The 26933-nt window shown below is 44.7% G+C and overlaps 1 protein-coding gene across 17 annotated transcripts in view; it reads right to left on the bottom strand.

The window, feature by feature from the left end:
* myo6a (myosin VIa) overlaps positions 1–26933 on the bottom strand; it is a 56241-nt gene that overhangs the window by 18011 nt on the left and 11297 nt on the right. For 8 of the 17 annotated variants that reach the window (XM_029114640.2, XM_029114637.2, XM_029114638.2 and 5 more), the window contains 20 exons: positions 26060–26197; positions 23518–23587; positions 23002–23075; positions 22028–22157; positions 21453–21558; positions 21235–21290; positions 21049–21146; positions 20648–20812; positions 17404–17484; positions 13651–13831; positions 13388–13399; positions 11659–11803; positions 9527–9684; positions 8789–8880; positions 4971–5043; positions 3842–3969; positions 3577–3672; positions 2672–2842; positions 962–1000; positions 238–331 (listed from right to left, as the gene is read on the bottom strand). In XM_029114640.2, coding sequence (XP_028970473.2) covers positions 238–331; positions 962–1000; positions 2672–2842; positions 3577–3672; positions 3842–3969; positions 4971–5043; positions 8789–8880; positions 9527–9684; positions 11659–11803; positions 13388–13399; positions 13651–13831; positions 17404–17484; positions 20648–20812; positions 21049–21146; positions 21235–21290; positions 21453–21558; positions 22028–22157; positions 23002–23075; positions 23518–23587; positions 26060–26176 — 2086 coding nt within the window. In that variant the 5' untranslated portion in view covers positions 26177–26197. The other 9 variants (XM_029114636.2, XM_029114652.2, XM_029114644.2 and 6 more) reach the window with 3 other exon arrangements.

The raw sequence follows: 26933 nt of genomic DNA, 5'->3' as shown, positions 1-26933 counted from the left end.
AAAAGTCTTTATTATGGTTTTATTTACACGTGACCGACTAGCGTGCCATGAAAGCACCACAACCCTCAGCAGTGCGAGGTTCACTAGGCCAGTGGACAAAGGCCTAAACACAACAACAATGAAGCAGTGATTGATTGGAGGCAGATGGCGAATTAAAGAGCTTTCAGATGAATGTACATCTACACATGGGAACAGGGTGCCAAGTTGCCCTCTCAGCTTGGGCCCCACTTCACTGACCTGAACACTGCAGCTGAGAGAGTATCTGAGCTCCTTCAAACTGATGGCTGACCATCTTCAGATTGGGCTTGATGCAGCGGATGAAACTGGATCCCTGCAGGGGAGAGGAACCTGTCAGCAATGGAGATCCTATTACATTGAAGTGTGCTCTACATTGGCGATCTAGATCGAAATTGGACTGACACTGGTTTTGACATTGGGGAGTGACGAAATGGAACAATTGCCTGGCTGATCTCTAAAGTCACACTCCTCTGTGAAATGAATTTAGAAAACCACATTTTTTTTTTTTTTTTTGAAGAGTCTATCAGCAATGAAGATCCCATTAAACTGAAGTGTTCTGTACTGTATGTAATATCACACTGTCATCCTGACAGCAAAAACGTTGAAGATGGCCAGAGTACCTCTTTAGTGATCCACATCTAAATTGGATGGACACTGGTTTTTACATTAAAATTGTTAAACCTTACATTCCTTTCTTTCTAGTTGTCCAATTGTTTTGGCCAGGTGACTAGCAAAAAAAAGTGCTTGAATATATTCAAAAATATACTTAAATGTACTATTGCCTCATATTAAACAATCCAAAATGCTGGAGTAGATGCTCTTTTTCACAAAATGTCTGTTTCTCAGTCCAAATAAATACAGTGAAGTGTATATCATAAGAAGTGATGTCAACTCCAGTCAGATGACCTGTTCGCAGGGAAAAGCACTGCAGGAGATACTTTACCGTGCTTCGAAGCTTCTCCAGTAGAATGTTCAGCTGGGTCTGTTGGTGGAAAACAAGACAATCAGCTACCACTAAAACCTCTCAATAGCAGGTGCTATGCCATGTTCCCTTCAAAGCCCTATCCTTCATGGCCTTGGGTTCACCAACCACCCAAAGAACAACTTGATAGCAAGGCCCAACAGACAACATTTTAAATAACTTTGCGACCACAGTGTGCAGAAAGAGAGAGATTTATAAAGACCCAGCAGGATATCACATCCAGTAAGCAGCTGATAACGCACATTAACTCACCTCGCCACTGAGAAAGGACAGGTACAACACGCTGCATTGCTAATTAGGCCTTAGTCAAGCTCCAAGACTTCTAAATGTCTTCTGTAGGGTTTAATCTGCCAACTGGTTAATAATTCTTGCTCTTCCTGTACGAGGATTAATCGTTGCATCGTATCACAGTAATGCGATTTCAGGGGAAATTGATTGTGTGCGCTCTTCGATCGTGTCAGTGAAAATGTATCTAATCCTACATGCTATGGAACCCACGGCAAACCAGACAGACACAATCTTTATAATGAAATGAATAACACTGCCACAATCAAGATATTAATAGCGAGTGCTTGCTGTGAGCTGAATTCAAATCTTGGTTCAAGAAATGTATCAACCCAGAGAGTTCCACGAGACAAACAGGGATTAGCTGGGAGAGGGTGCCCAAACAGGACAGACCCAGGGCAAAGGGTCAGGGCAGAGGGTGACTGAAGAACAGCAGGGCTGTCAACTGCTTATCCACTGAGACATTGTTGGATTCGTGCTACCAGCCCCCGGCCGACTCCATGAGCCGTCACCACTGATTTCGCCCCCCGTATTTCTGCTGTGCCTGTTGGTATTTCTCCCATTCACGACACACCTGACATTTAAACATCGCAGCTACAATGGTGACAGCAAAGGATGGAAGAGGAATGAAGAATTGAAACTGAGGCAGAACAGATAGTATCAGAACACTGGAGCAAAATTTAATTTGTGGAAACTAAGCCAGAGATTAAATTCAACAACGCCATCAAAATAATCATGCAACCCTGACAAAAGAAGCACCTGAATGCTCTGATTTCACTTACAACACAGCATATCTACACTTCTTACTGGATGATGATCTCTTACTGTTGCATAGAGTAAGATGAACAGCTGTTAAGACTGAAAAATAATCGCCTTGAGGCTACGGTTCTACACACAAAACACAGGACAAATTGAAGCATGGACAACGGCTACAGCTGTTCAAAGTGATTTTCATACCCATTACACTGACTATACCATGGCTGTGTCCCAAATAACACCAATCTCCCTACAGAGTATACGCTTTACCCTAACTATACCATGGCTGCACCCCAAATAACACCCATCTCCCTACAGAGTATACGCTTTACCCTAACTATACCATGGCTGCACCCCAAATAACACCCATCTCCCTACAGAGTATACGCTTTACCCTAACTATACCATGGCTGCACCCCAAATAACACCCATCTCCCTACAGAGTATACGCTTTACCCTAACTATACCATGGCTGCACCCCAAATAACTCTACTCCCTACTGAATATACCCCTCCCCCCGGAGCCTTGTCAACAGCAATGCCCCCTACAGGAAATAGCGTGCCGACTGGGATATCTTCCATGTCGAGAAGCATGCATGGTAACGTTAGCTGTATAAACATTGGTCCTCACCTTGAATTTGTTGCCAACACTGATAAAGCTGAGCTTGCCGGCCTTCTGTTTCGAGTCCTTTGTGTTGTTGGAGTTCTCAAATAGCTCCCGGATAAATCGGTCCTTAGACTCACTCACCAGGCACTCCAAAGACATGTGCAGTGCGTCGTTGTTCTTCTCCACAAACTTGGTCTGCAATTTGAGATTGAATGCAAAACCCAGACAACCGGAACGTCAGAAATGGATCAGTTCCACTTCTAATGTAAAACCTTAAAGATGCAGCTAGAACTCAGTTTAAAAAAAAACAACGACTGTGGTCAGTTATGTTAAAACGTTTTTGTAGAACGGCCTTAGTTGGTTCTCCAGTCTAAGCGGCCCTTGCTCAAATCTGCCCAATTCCTTTTTCAGCAAAAACAAATCTTCACTATGTACCCATAAAAAAATGTAAATGCCTGAAAGCACACAGTGAACTCAGACAGTTTAGACAGCAATGCATTGACAATGTATCTGAAGTGAGGATGGCAGGGAGCCTTGACAGGACTACTGAGGAGCTGAACAGTCGTTGAGGTAGGACAGCCAAATGTGGCAAAACGAAGAGCTCGCGTAGGGATTCAATGCTTGAAGCAGAGTAGTAGCTCTGTAGTCAAGCACCAAGTTCCTGAAGAGGACTTGAGTGTCAACACGAAGCCAGTCGAGGGCGTGAATCTGCTGGCCGACACGGGGGGGTACATTACAAAACGTTACAGCAAGTCACCGTCTTCACGTATAATACCGAGAACAGCTGGGCGTAGACTAGGTTCATGACAAGGTTCTTTGTGCACGGGGAGAGGGAAACCATGCCTGGACAAAATAATCCAAGGTGTAATGAGTCTGTTTTCTAACTGTCTACCCTTCAGCAGAGTGCTTGCTTGCCCATCTGAACGTACCGTCTCATAGCACACAGCTCCTGCAAAGTGTCGGACAATGAATCCCTCGTCATCCCTCACGTTCCTGTGGACCTGCAGCTTGGATTTCCTGGGCACCTGAGGAGCAGGTCAATTTTAAATAAGTCCAAAAAAAAAAAAAAAAAAAAAACACTGACAGAAATTATTCCCGTGTCGTAAAGCAGTGGTCCCACAGCTGACAGCCACTAAAACCCACACAGCCGATAACACAGAGAGAAAACAGGTCGCGGTCAACCGGACCACTCACTGTCAGGCGGAAGTGGTTCCTATGCTTGTTGTGCACGGTCTCTGTGAAGTGCTGGTCGCTCGGCTGAGGCAGACGGTTCTCCTCATCCAGGATGTCTAGAATGCCCACCAGCTTTGCCTCCACAAGGTCTGCAGGAAAAAAACAAAAAGACAAGATGTCAGAAATCAAGTAGTCAAGAGACCCAAATTGCTTTAACCAAAAAGCCTAGCCTGTTCCTCCATTTATTTTATTTGGGGTCTTTGTACATACTGTGTCCCAGGGCCACTGAATGTGTAAGATATCCAATTATACAGAGAGTGAGGTGTTCCTAAAAACTAATTTAAGGTGTAATAAAATAATGAACGTATTTCAGTTCAGCACAGCCCATTACTGACTTAAACTGACGACTCTACAGGCACATGCTTCCTTATGAAACCCTGATAACTAGACCAGACCAGGTGGAGTTGCAGTCGCTGACTTTCACTTGACAGTTTCCTGTGATGGGTTTTGTCTTAGCAACAGGTTGCACACACAGAATGCTTATAACAATGAATGCTCATGACGCAACAGACTGCCAAGCACAATACACACCACATTTAAGACACCTTTTTCCTCTGCCAGTCCAGGATGATAAAAAAACATCACTGATATACAAAAAAAACTGCCAAATAGTACACGTTTCTTTTTTTTGTTACGAAAAATAAACAAGTAAAATGTCTGTTCTCAGAGAAAAGTATCTGTAAGAGTCAAGAGCTACAACAGCAGCTCCTTTTAAAAACGCAGACCCATTCTCCCGAGCCAGAACCCATTCTAGACAGAATTAACCCCATCACCTCCATACCGCACACGTATCTCAAATGGAGGGGAAAATACGTTTGGGTGTGTAATGCACCACAATCAATCCACTTCACTTCAACTGGCTTTATTTCTGTTGGCCATGCAACATAACTTGGGGGTCAGGGCTCAGGGTCAGCACTCAAGCGCTTAATCTCCCTCTCTCGAAGAAAACTGCCAATTAATCTTCCCACGCAAAACAGACATCTAGACCAAGCCACACGGAAAAGCAACACACTGATAATATGGGGAAAACACTGGAAACTAGGGAGAGCGGGCAACGATACGCATGTAATGATATTAAGATCAGACAAACCTATACAGTCCTGATTGTCGACATAATGGACCTCATTCACCCCAAGACCTTCCTTCTGATACAGCTCTTGTTCCTGGAATTCAAAACAGAACACTTCTCATAACATGCCTTCATGCATAATGACATTCAGAAAATAACTGAAGCTTGGCCTCTCTATTTTAATGAAGCTATGGACTCAAATGTATTAAAAATGGAACGTTAGAAGGCACAAGCCTCGTCTATTATGGTTATCCAGGTACAAGGGATCTTATGTTATTTGTAATAAGACGGATCCCTCTGAAATTAAAATGAATTACCCTCCCTTCAGAAAAATATATTATCATTTGACTCTTCGTAGACTTGTCTACAGACATTTCCGTTCAACCACGTGCACGGTTCACTGGAACAATCAAATCAGATTTAAATGCAAATATTTGGTAAACATACTGTGCCCTGCATAATTATAGGCCCCTTGGTAATAACAAAGTAGGAAACATAATCGTTGTTTATCAGCAACATCTTACAGTTCTCTCATTTGACATGTAAAGCAAAAACAAATTCCAATTAAGAAATGTAGTACTTTGTGCATCCATCCTATGCCAAGACAAAAGCTCTGATTCGTCTCCTGTAACGTTTGACTAGGTGGGAGAACACAAAGGATGGAATCGGAGACCATGCACGATCGTCTCTGGTCCTTCAGAGTCTGGGATCCAGTGGTCTGTGAGCAGTGCGTGTGGATTTAGAGGAATGTTCTGGATCATCATCCTCCTGCTGGAAGATCCAGCGACGACCTAGTTTTAGCTTATCTCTTGGTACCAGAGAGAGGGCTTAATGCCATGTATCCTAACAAGGTTCCCAGTGCCTTCGGAGGCAAAACAGGTCCACATCACATAATCCAGCTGTGGGATTAGGTTATTTTCTGCATGACCATCCAACTTTTTACGCCTAACGCACCTCTGGTGGGTGCGGCCAAAAATAATTCTCCCCTCCAATGACAGTACAACCTGGTTCCAATCAAAGTTGCAAGGAAGTTTAGCAAACTTCTGGTACGGTTGTTTATGTCTTGATGAGAGCAGAGCCTTTAATTTGATAAGGCCTTGTGATTCAATCTTCTGTGATCCATGGAAAACATTTTACCTATAGAACCATGTTCCTCATCATTTTACTAGGTACAGTGGGGAGAACAAGTATTTGATACACTGCCGATTTTGCAGGTTGTTTTCCTACTTACAAAGCATATAGAAGTGTGTCATTTTTATCATAGGTACACTTCAACTGTGAGAGACGGAATCTAAAACAAAAATACAGAAAATCACATTGTATGATTTTTAAGTAATTCATTTGCATTTTATTGCATGACATAAGTATTTAATCACCTACCAACCTGTAAGAATTCCGGCTCTCACAGACCTGTTAGTTCTTCTTTAAGAAGCCCTCCTGTTCTCCACTCATTACCTGTATTAACTGCACCGGTTTGAACTCATTACCTGTATAAGACACCTGTCCACACACTCAGACTCCAACCCCTCCACAATGGCCAAGACCAGAGAGCTGTGAAAGGACATCAGGGATAAAACTGTAGACCTGCAGAAGGCTGGGATGGCCTACAGGACAATAGGCAAGCAGCTTGATGAGAAGGCAACAACTGTTGGCGCATTTATTCGAAAATGGAAGAAGTTCAAGATGACGGTCAATCTCCCTCGGTCTGGGGCTCCATGGAAGATCTCACCTCGTGGGGCATCAATGATCATGAGGAAGGTGAGGGATCAGCCCAGAACTACACGGCAGGACCTGGCCAATGACCTGAAGAGAGCTGGGACCACAGTCTCAAAGAAAACCATTAGTAACACACTACGCTGCCATGGATTAAAATCCTGCAGCGCACGCAAGGTCCCCCTGCTCAAGCCAGCGCATGTCCAGGCCCGTCTGAAGTTTGCCAATGACCACCTGGATGATCCAGAGGAGGAATGGGAGAAGGTCATGTGGTCTGATGGGACAAAAATATAGCTTTTTGGTATAAACTCCACTCGCTGTGTTTGTAAAAGAAGAAGAAGGATGAGTACAACCCCAAGAACACAATCCCAACCGTGAAGCATGGAGGTGGAAACATCATTCTTTGGAGATGCTTTTCTGCAAAGGGGACAGGACGACTGCACCGTATTGAGGGGAGGATGGATGGGGCCAGGTATCGAGAGATCTTGGTCAACAACCTCCTTCCCTCAGTAAGAGCATTGAAGATGCGTCGTGGCTGGGTCTTCCAGCATGACAACGACCCGAAACACAGCCGAAACACAGCCAGGGCAACTAAGGAGTGGTTCCGTAAGAAGCATCTCAAGGTCCTGGAGTGGCCTAGCCAGTCTCCAGACCTGAACCCAATAGAAAATCTTTGGAGGGAGCTGAAAGTCTGTATTGCCCAGCGACAGCCCCGAAACCTGAAGGATCTGGAGAAGGTCTGTATGGAGGAGTGGGCCAAAATCCCTGCTGCAGTGTGTGCAAACCTGGTCAAGAACTACAGGAAACGTGTGATCTCTGTAATTGCAAACAAAGGTTTCTGTACCAAATATTATGTTCTGCTTTTCTGATGTATCAAATACTTATGTCATGCAATAAAATGCAAATTAATTACTTAAAAATCATACAATGTGATTTTCTGGATTTTAGTTTTAGATTCTGTCACTCACAGTTGAAGTGTACCTATGATAAAAATTACAGACTGCAAAATCGGCAGTGTATCAAATACTTGTTCTCCCCACTGTAAGTTCACCGAGAACACATGGTCAGACTCTAACCACAAGGCTCTAAGCCAACCAAATACATGAACATTTAAGTAAATAACAATGCTTTCATCTGCAAAAATGGCAGAAAAATGTCTATAACTTTCTTCTTTCAGATTTATCTAACTAAAGTCAACTTTCCATTTTGTCCCCCCACAAGGCATTTGCTGCCAATACCAAACATTTTTGTTTCCAATTACAGAAGGCAGTGTTGTGAAACATCCAAGTGATATTTTTATTATCTATTGTTAATTTTGTCTTTGATCTGGTTTGGTGTTGCTGTTAATAAAAAAAAAATCCCCACTCCTGCAGATACAATAATCATAAATTATACATTATACAAATTTGTTACTGTGAAAACCATCAAATGCATCCTGTCATTAAATGTACCTTGTAATAGGTATACTAATTTAATTAAGAAAGTGTGACAACACAATCTTCTTTTTTTATAAATTCAGCGTAAATTGAGTTATTGCGAATAATTCATGGAGAACCAGTCACACATTATTTGGATAGTTTATTGGTAGATGCTGTACAGAGATATTAGCAGTTGCTAATCCCCCAATAGTTTGCGTGCATATATATATATATATGCAAACTATTGGGGGATTAGCAACTGCTTGTTAAGGTTAAAGTCAGGGTTGGAATAAGGATTAGGGTATACTTTAAGGCGTGGGTAAATGTTAGGGGAAGGATTAGGGTTAAGATAAAGGTTAAAGCTAAGGTTATTAGCAAAGGTGTTGAAATGTTATTCTGCATGTGTTACCAGTGTGCATTGCTAAAAGATGAGCCACTTTAAATGGACCTGTTATCCTGAGTTGAACTCCGTTCATCAGTCACTTCGCTAATTGCTCAAACTTTTGTTGTAATGTTAGGCCCTTTCCCTGTTCATACTTTCACATCCATTCCTCAAAATGCACTGATACACAGTTGAGAAAGCAAAAATGATTGCACCTTGTTTAATGGATACTAGGAATCTCAGAAATGCGACTAGAGCCCTGGTCAGACAATGTTAGGGCGGGAGGAAGGACCATTCTGGGGTAGAAAAACAGACAGTGACCTCACCTCTTTCAGGATGCGTTCATTGAAGAACTGTTGGAGCTTCTCGTTACAGTAGTTGATGCAGAACTGTTCAAAGCTGTTGTGCTCAAAGTACTCTGGAAGAGAGAGACCACCGAAAACAAAAACCCATTAAACGACGAGCGCCACCCCGGGGGGACAAACCCAGAGCCAGCTGTTCCCTCCGTCGAACGAGCATGCCAGGGATCATAAAGGAACATGAACATACGCCCACTCAGGAATCGTGAGAATAAAATTTAAAAAAATAAATAAAACAGCGGCTTGAATCATTCCTCTTAAAATGCACCCATAATCTTTGTTATCACTGTCGACTGGCAGCACTGACTAATAAAATCCTGCAATATCATGCAGTGTGCGGTTAATGTCATGTAGCGTAACATCGGTCTCGTGGGAAAATCTGTTGTTCATATCGTTTTTAAGGACTTCATTACGCTGAGTCACACACACACACACACACACACACACACACACACACACACACACACACACACACACACACACACACACACACACACACACACACACACACACACACACACACACACACACACACACACACACACACACACACACACACACACACACACACACACACACACACACACACACACACACACACACACACACACACACACACACACACACACACACACACACACACACACACACACACACACACACACAGCGAATGTGCAGTATGGAGGTGACAGAAGGCCTACAGACCGAAGCCAGCGATGTCCAGGACCCCAATGAAGTTGGCCGAGGAGTCAAACGGGAAGCACTGGTTGACCCTGGTGACCACGTGGTCAAACAGCCGGCTGTACACGGCCTTGGCTAGGGCGTCCCGCGCATTGTTCGCCTGCTCCACTTTCAGTGGCACTCTGGGGGGGATAAGAGAAAATTATGGGGGAGCGGGGGGGGGGGGGCAAAAGAAACAAAACAGCAACAAGCACCTGGTTCAAGCTCACACCGCCGCCTTGCTCAAATAGCCTGCCTTCTCCATTTGAGTCCTCATTCACTGAATCAAGAATAACTGAATGAAGACATAAAAAGGCGTTTGGTTGTAACTTTGCAACATATTGCGTCTAGGGTGCCAATGAGGAGGGCTCGACCGAGTGCAAAGACATTTCATACCCCAGCTACGCCGGCTTTGTGTCAATAACGACCGGAAAGACGGAGAATAATGAACGGTCCCCAGTGTCCTTGGTGTCGGCGCGTTCATGGTGAAATAAAGGCTGTTTCCGTGGGCTACAATAAGAGGCCACGTGGCCAGACATTAAGTAACGAAGTTCCCTCTGTCAAAACTCCCATGAATCTGCAAATGTGAATTCCCAACGTCACTTGTGAATGATGTGCTCGTGCACCCCTTCTCATCCCAAGCCAAGCACCGTTAGACGTCACCGCCCCGCAAAGTCACCGTGAGCTGACCGGAGTCAAGGGTGCAACTCGATGGTCAGAGACCCAACAGACCTCAACAAGCAGGACCTTCACGTTTCACAAACACACTGCTGCCGTGCATTTAAAAAAGGAGCGCAAAAGGGTACGGTTCTCCATGTGTGGAACGTAGCCGTTCTCCGAGTACCTGGCGGCTACGTCCATCTCGGTCTGCCTCTCGCTCTCCCTCACGGCCCCACAACCAGACGGTGTGTAACTAATAACCCCGTGCCAGTTAGGAGCGAAGGGCCAACAGCTCACAGTTAACCAATTTATTTAAACACCAAGAGGTACGAAGAACCAGACCAGCAGCGGCGATGGGAATAAGACGTCCCAGGTTCACCACCATTCAGAGGTCTCGGCTGAATTACCGTTGAGAAACTCACACATCATTTGAATATCCTAAACCTGTCGGTCTGCGTGCTGTGAGTATCGGCCAAGGCTGTAGAGTCAGCACGGACCCAGGTTAAACACATTTCACATTTTAAGAGACTTTTAGACGACCGTTATCCAGTGCTACCCACAGCGACTGTCGCACACATTAGATACAATACGATAAACATCGCCCTCTCCCACACCACGCCATGCACATGTGAACACCTTAAAAGATAGGCCCCCAAACAGGCTACCATTCAGCTAGCTGAGGCTTTGCCCCTTACGTAAGTCGTAAAAATAGCCGTGCTTAGCGGCGGAGACACAGACAGAGAGCCGGTTGAAATCCCCGCCCCGCCCTTTAGAAGCCACTTCATGCTATTAATTAAAAGGGAGGCTAAACCAGGCACGACACACTGCTAATTAGCTGCTTTATATTACAGCCCCTCCCATTCACCACGGGCAAGCCGAGAGACGCCGCATTCACAGAGTGAGCCTATAGCCTGGTTCCCCATGCTGTTGACCAGGGCCACGTGGTCCAGTCTGAGCAGTTGTTCCCAGGTCAGGACACCCATCATCTACATTGCACACATTTGGGAACATACACCCTTTTTTATGGATTGCAGAATTTTTTTGTGTGGTATTTGTAATGATTAAAATGATTGATCGGGCTGCAATGCCAGTTTATTTTGCGTAATTAAATCGCAACGTGTGCTTTTTCTGTGTTATTACATTAATTGCAAGAGCTTTGGCTTCAGTTTGCAAAAGTGATATCCGCTCAAACCAAAAAACGAATTCCCAACAAACTACGTCATGTTTCAAGATATTTTGCAACCATTCCATGATGGCGTTCCTACGCACATTTTAAAACTACTACACATCCAGACAAAAAAAAATAAATACAAAAAAAAAGTGTATTTGTTTGCAATATTTAACGCATATTTAAATTAGATTACCCAGTGTTAAAATAAAGATTAAATATCCATGAAAGTATTACAAGGCGACACTTTTTGTCCTCACAACACACTGAGAAATCCACTGCGACTTACTTGATAACTGTTCCTTTGGCGCCCCCTGCTGTGGTAAGCATGACCCTGGATGTGAGGCTGATCCTCAGATCCTGCTCTTCCAGACCAAGCAGGTCAGCACAGTAGTCCACCGTCTGGCTCGACTGGTTCCTGATGGTGCATCCGCCTGGTGGGGCAGTCGTTCAGGGCAGTAACGTTGGGAGCAGTTAGCGACGTGGTTAGTTACACCGTGAGCACGGCAAAGCTATTAGTACGGATTTTGCCAGAAGTTACTATTCAATCCAGCCGTCATTCACTGGCAGGGTCAAAATGCAGAGGGATTTAATTGAAGGACGGGTATGCACTGGCATTAGGTAAAGGTGAGTCACGCTGTACGGTTAACAGAAGCTGTGCCAATCCAGCACTGCCCATGTCAGTACTGGAAATATACTCTGAGCATATTGCATATAACAGCACAATCACAGTCCCATACTGTCACTAACTGTGAGACTGTTTTAAAGCAGTTATTACACATTCACTAGATCACATTGGCCTGGTTTAAAAAATAAATAAAATAAAAGGCATAATCCATTTCCTTACCAAACAGTAAACAATTCCTGCATTATTTCGATCTTTCATTATACCCGAATTATTAATCACATTAAGTTTTCTAACCTAAAAGTTGGACTGCAGCGAAGCACACTGGAAAAGGTTTGGGATCAACAAACTAAAGAGGGGATACTGGACAGGTTTGGTTGTGACACAAGAAGGGGCCGGTCTCAAAGAAGCTAAGGCAGGATTTCCTGTCGATCTACCGGGATCATTATGCTCACTGATTCAACTGGCGGTAGAACTGCACTACCGGAAACACCAGCAGAGTAGAAACTACTCTTCTTAAATGGTGCCATGCTGTGTCACTACCACTCTCATCACATGCCCAGAGAGGGATACAGCACTTGAGAGCTGAAAGCTAACATTTGCGTTACTTAAGGTTTCCCTCAAGTTAAAAAACAAACAGCTTACTGGCACGGACGTTACCTCCGCGGCGCCTGAAACGCTGGTGGAACGCAGAGTCACTTGGCGGAGCAAAGGCTCAAAACGGATACCGTAACGCTGAAACAGGAAGCCCACTCAGAACGACCAAAGCATATCGTCGCCGTAGTCTACAAAGACCAACATTCACACGGACACACGCAACTTATTTCATACATCATTACTCCGACGGCTTTGAGTCCATAATGAAAGGGGGAGAGAAAGACTTGTCCCGGTGTCGGAAAGAGGCGAATTAAATCCGTTTCACAGCCGGCAACAACAGGCCCACATACCCTTCAGAGAGAAGCGAAATATTAAAGTAATCGATCACTGGGACGAGCCCCGCGGGACCACGGCGAACTGGCACCTGCCGCCCAGACAATGCGGATGACTAGACAGATTACCTCTCGAGGCAATGACGCACGACGAGCAAAATGCCGAGGTCTGCCAGGTGCCCGACCAAACTTTATTAAATACCTCAAAAGCTGTCAGGGTCCCCTGCCCCGTCTCCTGGACTTGCCCCTCACACTGCCACTGCACTGAGGCGCTGGACAGCGTGCAGAAAAGTAACCGGTCTGTATTTTTAACACGCTGACAGGGACATATTATAAGCCGGCCATAGGTTAAGAAAGCTTGCAGACAAGGGTGTGCGAAAAATCGAAAAATTAAATAAAGAGCACGGCTTGAAACAACGATGAGTCGTGAGTGAGCTTGCAAAAAAAGTAAGAGCTTTGCTCACCTGAGGTGGAAACTATGAGGAGAAGTGAGTGAGAGAGACAGAGAGAGTAAGAGAGACTGTGAGACATATAGACAGACAGACAGACAGCCTAACTAGACAGACAGACAGACAGCCTAACTAACCAGACAGACAGACAGCCTAACTAACCAGACAGACAGACAGCCTAACTAACCAGACAGACAGACAGCCTAACTAACCAGACAGACAGACAGCCTAACTAACCAGACAGACAGCCTAACTAACCAGACAGACAGCCTGCTCACCTGAGGTGCTCCCTGCCTCCTCGAAGTCAATGTTTCCCAGATGCAGCACCCCGGCCACCACCCGAAACAGGTCCAGCTTCTCCGTGTCGTCCAGGCCGATCTTCTTCATGGCCCCGCACATCCTGTTGAAGTCGCCCTGGTCATCCAACAGAGGGTCCTTAAGGGGCCCGGCCTTCAGGTACTGAGAAACCATAGAGTGGGGAGGAAACGGGACCAGTGACCAAGTGATCCAATCTGTACAGAGACTCAGTCTCAGAAACTCCAGCCTTACATTGTAGGCATGAAACGGTCAAAGCTGTGCTACGTCCATGAAACCACTCAATAACCCATGAAGTGAAAAATTTTAAAAATACTCCCTTGACAGAAATACATTTTCCTTTTCTTTTACCTTTTCTTTTTGACCTGTGGAGGAACTGCTGAGGCTGTGGTTTTCTATTGGACATTTATTATTGGGACTTGAAACTGTGATGCAATGTATTTACGGAATTAGCACTGAAAACCTGCATTGATTATAAGATAACATTTCCAGCAAGCTGCAGTAGGAAGAAAATCAAAGATAGTAAAGTAGAGCACACCAAAACCAATCACACCAGAAGAAACGGGTCAACCAAACAAACCAGAAGACACAATGGTGTACTGGAATAACTATGACAAACTCCAATGCTAGACTAGAATGGCAGATCATTCTTAGACGAATAAAAAAAAAAACACACATTAAGACAAAATGTCATCAATTATACTCTCTCTTATGCAATGTTTATGAGACTCATTAGGACCAATCCTTTCATGCAATTTTACATTGTTAATTTGGCAATATATTAATAGAAACTGTAGGAACGTAATATTTGTCAGTATATTATACATTAAAGAGCTAAAGTCACTTAATGTACAGGAGTGGTTCTCTATATGAAAATGGATGACCTAACAGGACAAGAAACCCAAACCCAATTCCATTAATGAAAATATAGCAGTTAGTTTAAAGCACACTTGACAACGTCTATGCCCAATTACAGTAACTGCTTTCATAGCTGCATTTGCAAAAATGTATGTACAGGTTTACAGTTACGTTCTGACATCAACTAGAATACGCTTTTATTGCCCTAAGAGTGCCTTTCAAACCACTTTACTGTAACATTCTGATCCAGCTTAACGCTGGACAGAATATCCATTTTCATTCTGACATCAAGCCCTGAAAAACAAAACATCACAACATGCATTTTTGAGAGGGAGAAAGCATGCAAGGAACCCACTACACTCAGCGATGATGTGAACCCTGAGCAGAAGAAACATCCCAAACGTCACATCTAAAAAGTAATGACAGCCAGTGTGCCTCGTGCATAATCACCTCAGTGTCCTGTATGACAGAGAAGCAGTGTGAAGAGACATACGACTTGGGTCAACACAGTGACAAATCACAAGGAACAAATGCACAATGTAAAGGCCAGGGTGGGAAAATTCTGGTACAGTTCCAGGAATCCTAGAAAATGTAGGAATTTGAGGAACATAACCAGAGATATGAACCCCTAGGGTGGATGATTGGAGGGGCGGGAACATTATGATGAGATTTATTATTATTACTATTATGATTGGGAGCATATTTTTCTACGTGAAACTCACCTGGCTGAAAGCCTGGTGATTAGACTGCCCTACCTGCCAAATGCTGTCCTTCACAAATAAAGTACCTCGAACCACATGTACTTAAACACACACTGAAAACAGATTACCAGGGCTCGGCTATGAAGCACCATCTACGGAGACTGTCGCCGCCTGTGTCTGTGAAACAGGCCTGGTGATCTCCAATTGAATAGTTCGACATGGTAGACAGCGTTGATTCTACTGAGGCACTCGGCAAAGGCCGAAAAAAAACACGCTATTATCGGAATAAAACACACAGACAAACACACTCAGTTCTCCAGATGACATTCCTAACTACAGACAATGAATAAATCATGAGTGCCCTGCAAGAAAAAGAGCACTCATGTCCAGGGTATTTCTTAATGACAATAATAATTTGTTACACAACTCGGTCCTGAAGGGCTGCACAGCTGCAATGCAGGAGTATTCATGCATAATTAATCAAAGGGTGAAGAGCACAGCGAGGAATTAATCTCAGCCGATGATAAAGAATTCTTATTGATGCCGCACGTTACATCTATTCACACAGTCTTCATCTCAGCGACTCCTTGCCTAACTAATACGTTTGCAGCTCATCTGCATCACATTGCGTAGAGGCCAAATTGAAGAGGCGACACCAAGGGGCATGTTCCGTCTGAAGACAAATAAAACTTTGTAGAGCACATTGGCAGAGGTTGCCAAACTAAGAAGCAGCCTTCAGGGCAAATCCCCTTTTTACTAATGGAAAGAACAGGTGGTTCGTCCCCAGAACAATACAAATTATAGTTCTCTGACTAAGTAAAGGTAAAAGCTATTGTGAAGGAGACAGGATTTAGGATGGGGATGGAGAAGTACATCCTTTTCCATCTCTCTGCAGACAGAGTAATGTCTAAGTGCATTTCCAGCTAGTCTTGGAGATATGAAACCCACACCGTGTCGGACTTGATAACAACAGACATATTAGACAAGGTCTACAGATCAGAGGGAGGATTTCTACCCGGAAGCGTTTTGGATGTGGAAATGCGTGTAGTGAAGAGGATCTTTTAATTCAACCAACTGAAAAAGCTTTCACCCCCTTGAACTTCACCCAATTTACAGCATTGCAAAGTACGATAAATGTATTTCATTGCATTGCTTGTGTGGAAGAAACATTGGCAAATAAAGGCTAATTAAAACTTAAAAACATAAAACACGTTGCTTAGATGAGCATTCACATGTTAGAAACACCTTGGGCAGCGATTACAACTTTGAATGCCATTGGATAAGTCTCTTTAAAATGTATTTTCTTCCACCACGTTCATTTCAGGTCACTACCAAATGGTTTATCAGTCCTCCGTTTTCATCCATTACAACTGAACTCTCTTGCTGCTTTACAAAATCTGGCCCTCAATGACCACAGAGACCTCCATGAGCAGTTTCCTGTAGTTCAGAGGATAATTTAAAATAGAATTTACATAATATGTAGTTTCTACTAACTCCAGGAATGAGAAACTCGCCATAAGGCCCAACCGGACTCGGATGGCGCATGAACTCACAATGGTGTTCACCATTTGGATTTGGTTTATGAACTTACCCAGCCAGTCTTGCTACATCACTGCTCATTCCACTCCAACACACAGAGCCACTGTCACCCGTTCATACTAAAAAAAAAGTTATTTTTCCATTCTGACGCAATTGGACACTTGGCAAAGGGTCTCGTTCAACCCCAAAACAAAATACAATTATAGTGTAAAACTCTACGCTCTTAGTTCAGAAGAACAGCTATGCATCGGAGAGCCACATCATCCCAAGCGCAATTAATAATATCACACTACAAAGAAAAACACAGGATTTTCAGTATGTGACCAAGGGCTTACCTAAACTCAAGTATTTTCACTTAAACAGCATTTAATATTTTGTGGGAGACAGCTGTCAGAAAAACATCAAGTAGCTCCTTTTCAATGACACTGCCTCTCAAAGGTTTGTATCACAAGAATGGGAAAAAGGTCCAAGGGGCGTCAATCCAATGCATGATGTACATGAGGGAAAAAAGGATGTTAAGAAGGAAACAACGAGAGAGAGATATGAAGGGATGGAATGAGGGATGGAGGAGCTTCAGAAAGGGGTGAAGCAAGAGAGAGATTAAACTTGGTACTGTACCTCCGGGCTCTTGCGGTTCTGAAGGATCTGTTTGTCCGTTTCCTTGTTTGCAAAGAAGCGGGTGCATCCTCTGTTTAAATACTGCAACATAAAAAGACAGCGATCAGCAATAACAAGTCATTATACTGCACTGATCTACACACAGCTGTAAAGTACGGTTATTCTGACTCCTCAGAGCTCCAACGTGCACCCGTTTATTTTGTTGCTGAGCGACCTGAAATGTTAATACTTGGGTTTCATCGTGTACCTGCATCTACCTATGTGCGCCAACAATTAGACCGGAACCTTCCCCTCAAACCTTTGACCCACCCATCAACTCCGAACGGGAAGTGGTTACCGGAGCGTCAATACATCAACCCCCTCCGTGACACGTCGACACGGTCCGTTTTTCAGCGGGAACGGGAAGAGCATGTGACAGGACTTCAGACACCACGCGTAACCAGCGGCGACAAGGGAAACCTTACTGAAAGCCAACGTGAACTACTACTGCCACATCCCCGGTGGCCTACAACCCCGACGAGCGGCTTGTTGATCGCTCGCCATTGTTCACGGCAAAGAGTTTGCATTTGGCACAAAATAAGTTTATTGCTCCCTGTAATTGCTTTTGTTGCGACTTTTAATTACTTCTGAGTAGCCTGCTCCCTTCCTGCCCGTCGCTAGAGATACGGCCTGATGATGAACGCAACCACAACCTCCCAGGTGGGTAGGGGAGAAAAACAAAACAGAACCCGGTGGCTTATCTTGTTTGTACAAGACGAGTCATTTTCACACGGCCAGATGGAACGGAACAAAGACTTTCATTACAGAGATGGGCCTTAGGGAGGTTTCTCTCAGTCTCTCCTTCTCTGCCTCCTCTCGCTCGCTCTGCTTTCCTCTCTACCTGACTCAATCTGTTTCCTTTCCTCGCTGCCCTCCCTCTCCTTTCCTCTCTACCTCACTCAATCTCTGTTTCCTTTCCTCGCCGTCCTCCCTCTCCTTTCCTCTCTACCTTACTCAATCTCTGTTTCCTTTCCTCGCGTTCCACCCGCACGCTCTCGCTCTCTCTCTCATGTGTGTTTCATATCTGCATATTTGTATGTTTTTATCTTTGCTCTAATACAGGGCCCAACTATAAGAGACCCAGGGCTTGATTTAAATCGGCATAAAAATATGACATACATTTTTTTAAATCAAACTGTGCACAAAGGTCATTTCCAAATCAGCGGAAACATTTCTTGGATAGACATAACTATTAAAAGTACTTGGTGGCAAAAAGAACCACATCAGTGTAGAGATGAAAATAAATAAGGGAGTCTACACATGCTGTACTGAAAAGGACACGAGAGCTCCTGGGTCACACCAAAATGATTTATCAGTATTGATGTTTGACTTAAATCCAATTTTTCGTCGCCACATCCTTCCTGTCTAGCTGTTCAAACTCTATTCCAATTCCATTTGATGCCAATCTGTACTGGACAGGCAGGAGGGCACGGGAGTTGTCTGGGTGCTTTTAATTTTATTCTATATTGTAATCAGCGGCGCTGGCAGGGCATGACTAAGCCCTCTAAAATGTGCGCTGAGGGCCAGGAACTGCAAAGGTCAATGTCCAAGTTAAATTGAATATCAGCTGAAATGTCACCGTCATCATCCCTTCATCCATCCCGCCTGGCCATCCCCATTACAGTGGATGATGTTCCTGTCACCGCTGGAGTCAGAGGCTGGGCGGGGCCACCAACAAAGGCATGGACTGTTAAAATGAAGGACCAATAGCGGACGGAGGGGGCAGGAGTACTTGGTACGATTTTAAGAGAACTTTAAACAAATTTTAACATTTAACAAAAACAGGAAATGGATATATATAGTTATATACAAGGTGTCATACATGAAAACAGAGAAGAAAATAAAATGTAACATGTTGAAATAGCCCACATGATTTCCCCTGCTCGTAGCCCACCTGGCGCCATTGGCCATTTTCCCAGACAACTCTGGAGGACCTGACCTTCTGCATCCTCTACAACTAGTGATTATTTTTATTATGAAAGTCACAACAAATCTTGCATTGCCACTCAAGCCAGCTGGTCGGCCAATTCATTTGCATTGTTTCCGTCCAAACTGACTGTGGTCGCTCTTTCGATTCATTTGCGTGTCTGTGGTCACTGGGCAGTCCGCCAGACACGCAGTCCTGAACTGAACAGATCATCTGGCATATCAAGCAAACAGATGGAAACAATAAGCTGTAACCTACCTGCCAGAACATTTAACATGAAAGGGGGAATCATTTTAACATAATGGGATTGTTGTTGTTATTAAAAGTTTCGCTAGCAACAGATGATTTGCATGCTACCAGCCCACTGTTTATTTAGCAATTCAGTCCTCTACTCTAATGTGTCCTAACGAGAAGGCAAACTTTGCTATGCCAGACAGAGTTAGGCATCATTAAGACAATGTTGGATGCATCCACACGAATGTCACTAGAAAATAGCGTAAACAAGCCCAAATTCACCTACTTGGCTACAGTAAATTTACTGTTTATGACATAATTGGACAATTAGATAATTACAACACATTGTACTGTTGATTCATACCCTATGGAAAACAAGGGATTACCATTGCCAGCCAGAATGGCAGGGGAACATTAAGAACAAAATACCATAAATCTCAATTGATTTAGATTGAGCGAATACATAGCGCACATTTCACAGTCGACTGCGGTCAAAGGCACTAAAACATTTGACAATGGTTGGTGTGCAGGATGATAGAGTGCCATCTAGTGGTCCCAAAAACACAAGGCGACATTAAAATGTGAAAGTATAATCCTGACAGTTTTAAAGGATGTTGGGTCACCTGAAACATCAATTTCTAATAATTTACTACAATAACAACTAGTGTCTCTGCCCCCCTGTACATGCTGAAAACATGCTAAAGAGCAATGTCTTTAGATAGACAAGAGGTGTTATACAAAAGGCAGACGCATTAGCCAAATTCCATGTTACACTCAAAAGACTGGGGACTTAAGTCTACGTGGAAGTGGACAGACAGAAAAGTAAGAAGAACAAAAGCCACACAGCAGAATCAATAAAAAGTTTGTTGTCGCTAACAATCACCTTGACCACAACCAAGGGGCGGAGGGTTCCAAACCAGTGGGTGTGGCCTGTCACCGAACACTGCTCTCAGCCAGTTGTCCAAAAGAACTCAGACTGAAAATATTCTGGAAACACGAGACCACACAAACAGGGACCCCGACCCAGAAGGGAGACCCACTCACCCTGAAGGCGTCTGGGGAGCCCAGGTGCAGCTTGGTCCTGATGTCCTCAGACGCCCCGGCACACAGCCGGTAGAAGATGTGATAGTTCCTCTCTTCCTGGCTTTGCTGGCAGATCCTGGACTTCTCCAGAAGATAGTGGGACACGAAGCCTCCAACCACGGCATTCTGACCATACAACACAGGACCATGTAGACGCCCAAGTCAAAACGTTACCCGAAATGACCGTAGAATACAATCTGGGTTTGACCGAGCTTGCCCAATGCAAGGTAACCCATAGAGTTGTCAGAAAACTGGAACGTCTGCCCTTCTGGGACATTGGTCAAGCCCAAGTAGACCCCTCAAAGGTATTTGAATGAGAAACAGTAATTGTAACGCTATTGTCATGGGATGACTGGCTGTACCTTTTCGTTGAAGTGAATCTCCACAAACTTTCCAAAGCGACTGCTGTTATTATTCCTGACCGTTTTAGCATTCCCAAAAGCCTCTAACAGGGGATTTGCTGTAGGGATGATGAAGAACAGCAATTAAAACAAATCTATTCAGTGTGATATTAGGTAATGATTCTGTGAAGTGACATTCAAGTGTACCTTCGACTATTCTCTCATCGATATCTTGACCTGTTCCATAAGACGATGTCAAGTATCTACAAAAAAAAGTGTTAGTTATTATACTGTGCTTTATTACACTAAGCAACAGAAGCAATGTGCTATATAAGACCACAGGCACGCATCCCAAATGGCAGCCTACCATCGCAGGTTGCCATTTCGGACACCTACTGTAGGCATAGAGAATGCGCTGACTTTACCGGAGGACAAACTTGGTGTTTTCGGTCTTTCCAGCTCCAGACTCTCCAGACACGATGATGGACTGGCTCATCTTCAGGACCCTCATGTCCCTGTAGGCCTTGTCAGCTGACACGCACAGAGACAGAGACCCATTAGGCCGCGTAAAAAAAAAAAAAAAAAAAAAAAAAAAAAACTGTCTTTAAAAGACTTAACAAGAGTTAAATCAACAAGGAACACGTAACGTCACTTTTGTGATTTACCTGATCGCTGGCTAAAACTACTCATTTACATGATTTGAAATAGATTAAAAGAAAAACGGCATGACCCATGCAAGCCTTATAAAACAGGCTCCTTATGCTTCTAAATGATAAGGTTCACAGGAACATTTACCCTCAACTTATCTGTGCCAATGCCCCAATATACCTGTTGCATTAGCCAAATCAAACAGTAGAAGGAATGCCGTCTGCTAAACTGCACTGATAAAAACATTTAAAAAAAAGAAACACTAAAACTGAAAAGCATTACTGCCCTCTGGTGGACAAATGTGTAAAACTCTACAAAGGCAGCCTGTGTGTCTCTCCCAACCAGGACTCACCGATGGCGTAGACATGAGGCGGGAGGGTACCCAGGGACTTCCCACGGTACTGTTTAATGGTCTCTGGAGCGTACAGCTTTGGGATGTCATAGTACGGGTTCACTGCTATCAGGATATTGGCTACAAACGTCTGGTAGAAAACAAAGAAATGTGAACTGGCCTGTATATCGACCGGGGGTGAATGAAATGTTTCTCAGAGAGCACATTAAGCCTCTGCGTAAACACTGTAGCGGTTCACAGTAAACAGTTTGTGGCTAAACAGATAATTTAATCATTGGTCTGACTAGCCCAACCAGCGGGAGGGATGGAGAAATCCTTTTGTTCCGTCCGGTGCTCAAGCCAACAACTGTCAGTAAAATCCCACGCCGGAAGAAAAGATAGAGTTTATAGCCGTTTATCAGCCTCCAAAGGGCTACAGTGCACATCCAATGCATTTGAGACCAACACTAACACAACAACCTGTTGTCTCTCAAGTATCCCAACCAAACATGCACGCCGCGCCACAGCTAAAAGAAATTGTCCAGGAGCGTATCGGCAAAACACTCCGGTGACAGATGGCAGACAGCCCCCTAACTGCAGCCACTAGACGCCACCTGTCGGACGCCGAGACCGCTCGCTCTCCTCTCGGCCCTCTCAGTGTCAGCCCCCCCCCCCACCCCCCACATCACCTCTGAGTACCTCATTAAGTTCAGTGGGGGAACATGATAGCGCTCCGTGGCGCTGCTCCGCTCCCTGGATGACAGGAGCCGAGAGGTAGACGCAGGGGCCGGCGGGGAGGCCGCGATGACAAGAGACGCGTGCGTTTCCTCCCAAACACACCTGACGGGCAGCCCAGAGTGACAAGGGCCACCAGACGCTAACCCGGGCACGCTCGCGCACGCACGCACGCACACACATTACGGTGCACAACAACTGACAAAACGAGACGATGCAGAAAGCAGGATATAGCCATGGGTAAGTTATGAAGTACTCACGTAGATTTTGTCTTTACTATAACGCACACGGATGTTGTTCAACAGTGTGGCTTCATTCAAGTACATCAAAGAACCTGAAATACAGAGAAACCGAGACAAGAGGAGCTATGAAAAGAGGATCCATCAACATGTACAACGCATACAAACTTGACAACAGCCCTAGGTTTGTAATTCATTTCCATTTTCTTTTCAGCCCTGTATGACACTAATTGTCCGCTAGGGCCACTTTCAAAGTGAGAAAATCTAAAAACCTCAGACATTACTGGGGTAAAATACCGTAAGAAAGTATTTAAACCACTTGACTGAGCTTGCCTTGTTAAACTGATCAATAGAGCATCCCAAAACAGCAAACCCCACCCCTATGACCTTCTGAACTTTATTCAGGAAATCCAGACAGGTAGAAGCAAATTGTCAAACCACTTATTTGAATGGTGGTTATGCGGGGGAGAGTGAGAGCGAGTGAGTCGCGCAGACAGGGTGAGACAAATGGCGACTGGGTGCGTGCTACAAACTCACAGTTGTCTTCCACATGTTTGTTGACGTCATCCTCAGCCGGGAACACTTGGTTGATCTGGGCCGTAAAGCTCTGTTAGAAAGAAAAAATAAATAAATCACTCAGCTTACATAAAGTACACGTGTCTTAAAATACATTAAACAATACCCAAAAGAGGAGTCCATAAACCCAATGCACCTGTGAATTTGTTTTAATGTGCCTGCCATTAAAAAAAAATGGCCAATGTAATATTCTACCCCCCCCCCACCCCCGCAACTAAAAACACTGACTCCTCAGTAAACCGATTAGTCAAACTAACAGAACAAAGGGACGGCTGAACCCCTAGAGCACCCAGTGGTGGGAACACATCAACATGAGTTATTTGAAGAGAGACAGAAACAGGAACTGCGGCCTAGGAGCGATCTGGTGAGGCGCTGCCCCTCCCCCATTCAGGCCCAAGGTCATACGTCCGCACCTCCAATGCAGAGTACAGCCCCCCCCCCCCCCCCCCCCCATGCATAATTTACCTTGCCTTGATACACAAGCCCCTAGCTCTAGGCACACGCACGGCGCTAGTAAGTTAGAGCTACTACGTGTGAAAATCCGCTAGTTAGCTAAACTAAAGATATCCTCCAGAAATTTCTCACAAAGTATCCCGCCTGCCCACAGCACACTCGCCATTAAGACCCCGGGAGAATTTGAAAACTCGGCGCTGAAACGAAACACTGGCACATGCTTCGGATTCATCACAAACACAAACAAAAGTCCAGACTAACTCGGGGAGCCAAGATGATCGCTACAACAAAGTTTCTCTTGATGTTTCCAAGTTAATTCCGGTCCAACATCCCAATAAGGTAATTAGCGATAAGTAACGGAGGCCTGCGAGAGATGGCTTCACCATTCTCTGCCGACATTCGCGTGTCGGACAACATCACACGAAAGCATTCCGCCGCTTCATTTCATCCACTTCACACGTGGCACACCAGTGAAAGAATGTGTGACAAAATGTAGAAGTCAGCGTGAGACGTATGTGAGCCAGTCTAAGACGGTGATGACCAGCCAGCCAGGCCAGGCAGGACACAGTGGCCACGTCAGGGGACAGAACCTACACAGTACACCTCTTTTTAAAGAGGACTACGCACAAGCCCCGGACTTTAGGACTTGGGGCGGGGTTTGCGGGTTGACGCGTTACGTGCTTGCGAAAGACGCCCCATGCTGTGCTATTCGAATAGCGATGTGTAACCTATCATTTGCCGAGTCTTTGGGCTTCTCGTAATGGTTTTAATCCGATTCAACCAACAGATTGCGGATAAAATAAACAAAATAAAGCAACAATACAGGGAAGTGAAGAGTCACAATGCAAAGAGTTGGAATGACAGAAGATGGTACAATGCCATGACTCAATAGAAAAACTGAGACAGTGAAAGGACCAGGCAGCCATTTGGGAAACGTCCTTGGTCTCTTTAAGAGGCACCAAAAAGGCCTTTTTTTCCCCCCTTCTTTTTTTTTTTTTTTTAAACCACCAAGGTCGGAAATGCCAAGGTTACGTACAGTCAGTTCATTCTTTCCTGCTGTGGCATGTTCGAAATTCTGGGCCCAAACTGGCAGGACTCCAAAGCACTGAGCTGCGTGAGGTAACGGGAGGCCAGAGAGGGGGAGGATGATGCAATGCCCCCTGAATTTAAAGACGTACCTCCCCCAGTCCTCACTCTCAGAGTTCCACCGACACCAGAGCTGAGTGAAACCGTGGACAATCGGCCCACGTCCCAAATAGCATCCTATTCTATTTCTGTCCACCATATTAAACTATGGCCCCAATCAAAAGTAGCGCACCACAACAGAACACGGAGCCCTTGGGAACCCAGTCAGAGAGCCATCACCTAGCGCTGCCCGGGCCACAGACGGCCATTGTGGCTCGGTGGTGGGTGTGACGTGGTGTCATGCACTGACGCAACCCCGCGCTGGTCTGCTAGGCCTCGATGTGATGTGAGCCTACCGCACACTGGCACAAACTGGCTGCTGGCGGACAGAACACACATTGTGCCCCTTAAGAGTCCCTGTTATGGGCCAGAACTAAACCACACAACGACTGGACACACACACACACACACACACACTTTACGGCCAGGAAGTAAACACTCCAAGCGAGCAGATTGTTTGAGGAGGACTGTCAACAGATGACAAAGCCACAGAAGGAAATATGAGGACAGAAACAGAGTTGGCCAACACCACAATCTTTGTAAAGGGTGCAATACATCATCCCCCCCCCCGATTAAAAAACGGAACTGGCTGATTTGACAAGGCAAGAGAGTCACTATAGACTGATAAAAGGTAGTTTCAACCACAGAAGGATGAGGGCACCTTCCGTTTACTACTACTTTTGTTCCAGACACTTTCTTCCCAAAGGGCAGGGTGCAACAGCCAGAGTGCAAGGTAATTAAACCACCAGAGTATGAACATTTCAGTCGCAGATGCATCCACAATATGGTCAACGATTGTGTGGAAACGGTAAAAGCAATCATGGAGATCATGTGCGTGCGTGCGTGCGTGCGCGAGATCACCCACCTTCTGGCCCTGTTTCAGTGGTTCAATGGTCAAGCTGTCGGCTCCGATGTCCACTATGGTCCCCAGCTGGAACCCGTCCGCTGGGTGTGGCGCCCACACCGGCTTCCCGTCCTCCATCGCACCGCTGGACGGGCACTGCTGCAGGACATAGGATAACCGATTTGAAACATTCGATTTGAGTTGTTGTGCACATCCCTGAGCATGTGTGCCAAACCACAGCAAAGGGACAGGGAAAAGATCCACACAGTGCCTTCTTTCGTCTCAGCAAAGAGGACAATGACCAGCACAAGAGCCTATTAAATAATAAGTGGTTTATAAACATTATACAGCAGCCTGAATATAGAATCATCAGGTCTGTAAACAAAATAGCAGCACTTCCTCCAAACATTTTTTAAAAAATACGGTATGTACCTCCCTGCAATTTGGGCTTGATAAAATATATTCATAGTGTAAATGTTAAGAGCAATTATAAATCCATGTACATTATATGCACTCTTATCCCATTACCACATGGATATGGTCACCATGCATTACGCCAACCCTGCGTGGATTTAGTGTATTCTAAGAGAATTAAGTAAAATTCCCAGTATTTGAAATTAGTGGTTTCTAAAGTCAACAGCAAGACACAAGTCAACGGAGCTCTAAATATAATATATATAAAATAAATTCAGGTTAGTTGTGTTGGAGACATGGCGTGTGACATTTGACGTACATACAGCCGACATGCGGACAGATTTACACTTACTCGTTGAACTATCACTGGCCAGAACAGTGCCCTGAGTATGTGTACCAAATGGCACCCTACTCCCCATTTCAGTTTATTGGAGACAGTTAGGTGAAGCAGCTGTACACTAAGGAGAAGAGCAACACACCA

Source organism: Esox lucius, chromosome 18 (assembly GCF_011004845.1).
Source record: "Esox lucius isolate fEsoLuc1 chromosome 18, fEsoLuc1.pri, whole genome shotgun sequence".
NCBI classification, from domain to species: Eukaryota; Metazoa; Chordata; class Actinopteri; order Esociformes; family Esocidae; genus Esox; species Esox lucius.
The sequence above is the reverse complement of the archived record's forward strand: the minus strand, read 5'-3'. Positions and strand labels throughout refer to the sequence as shown.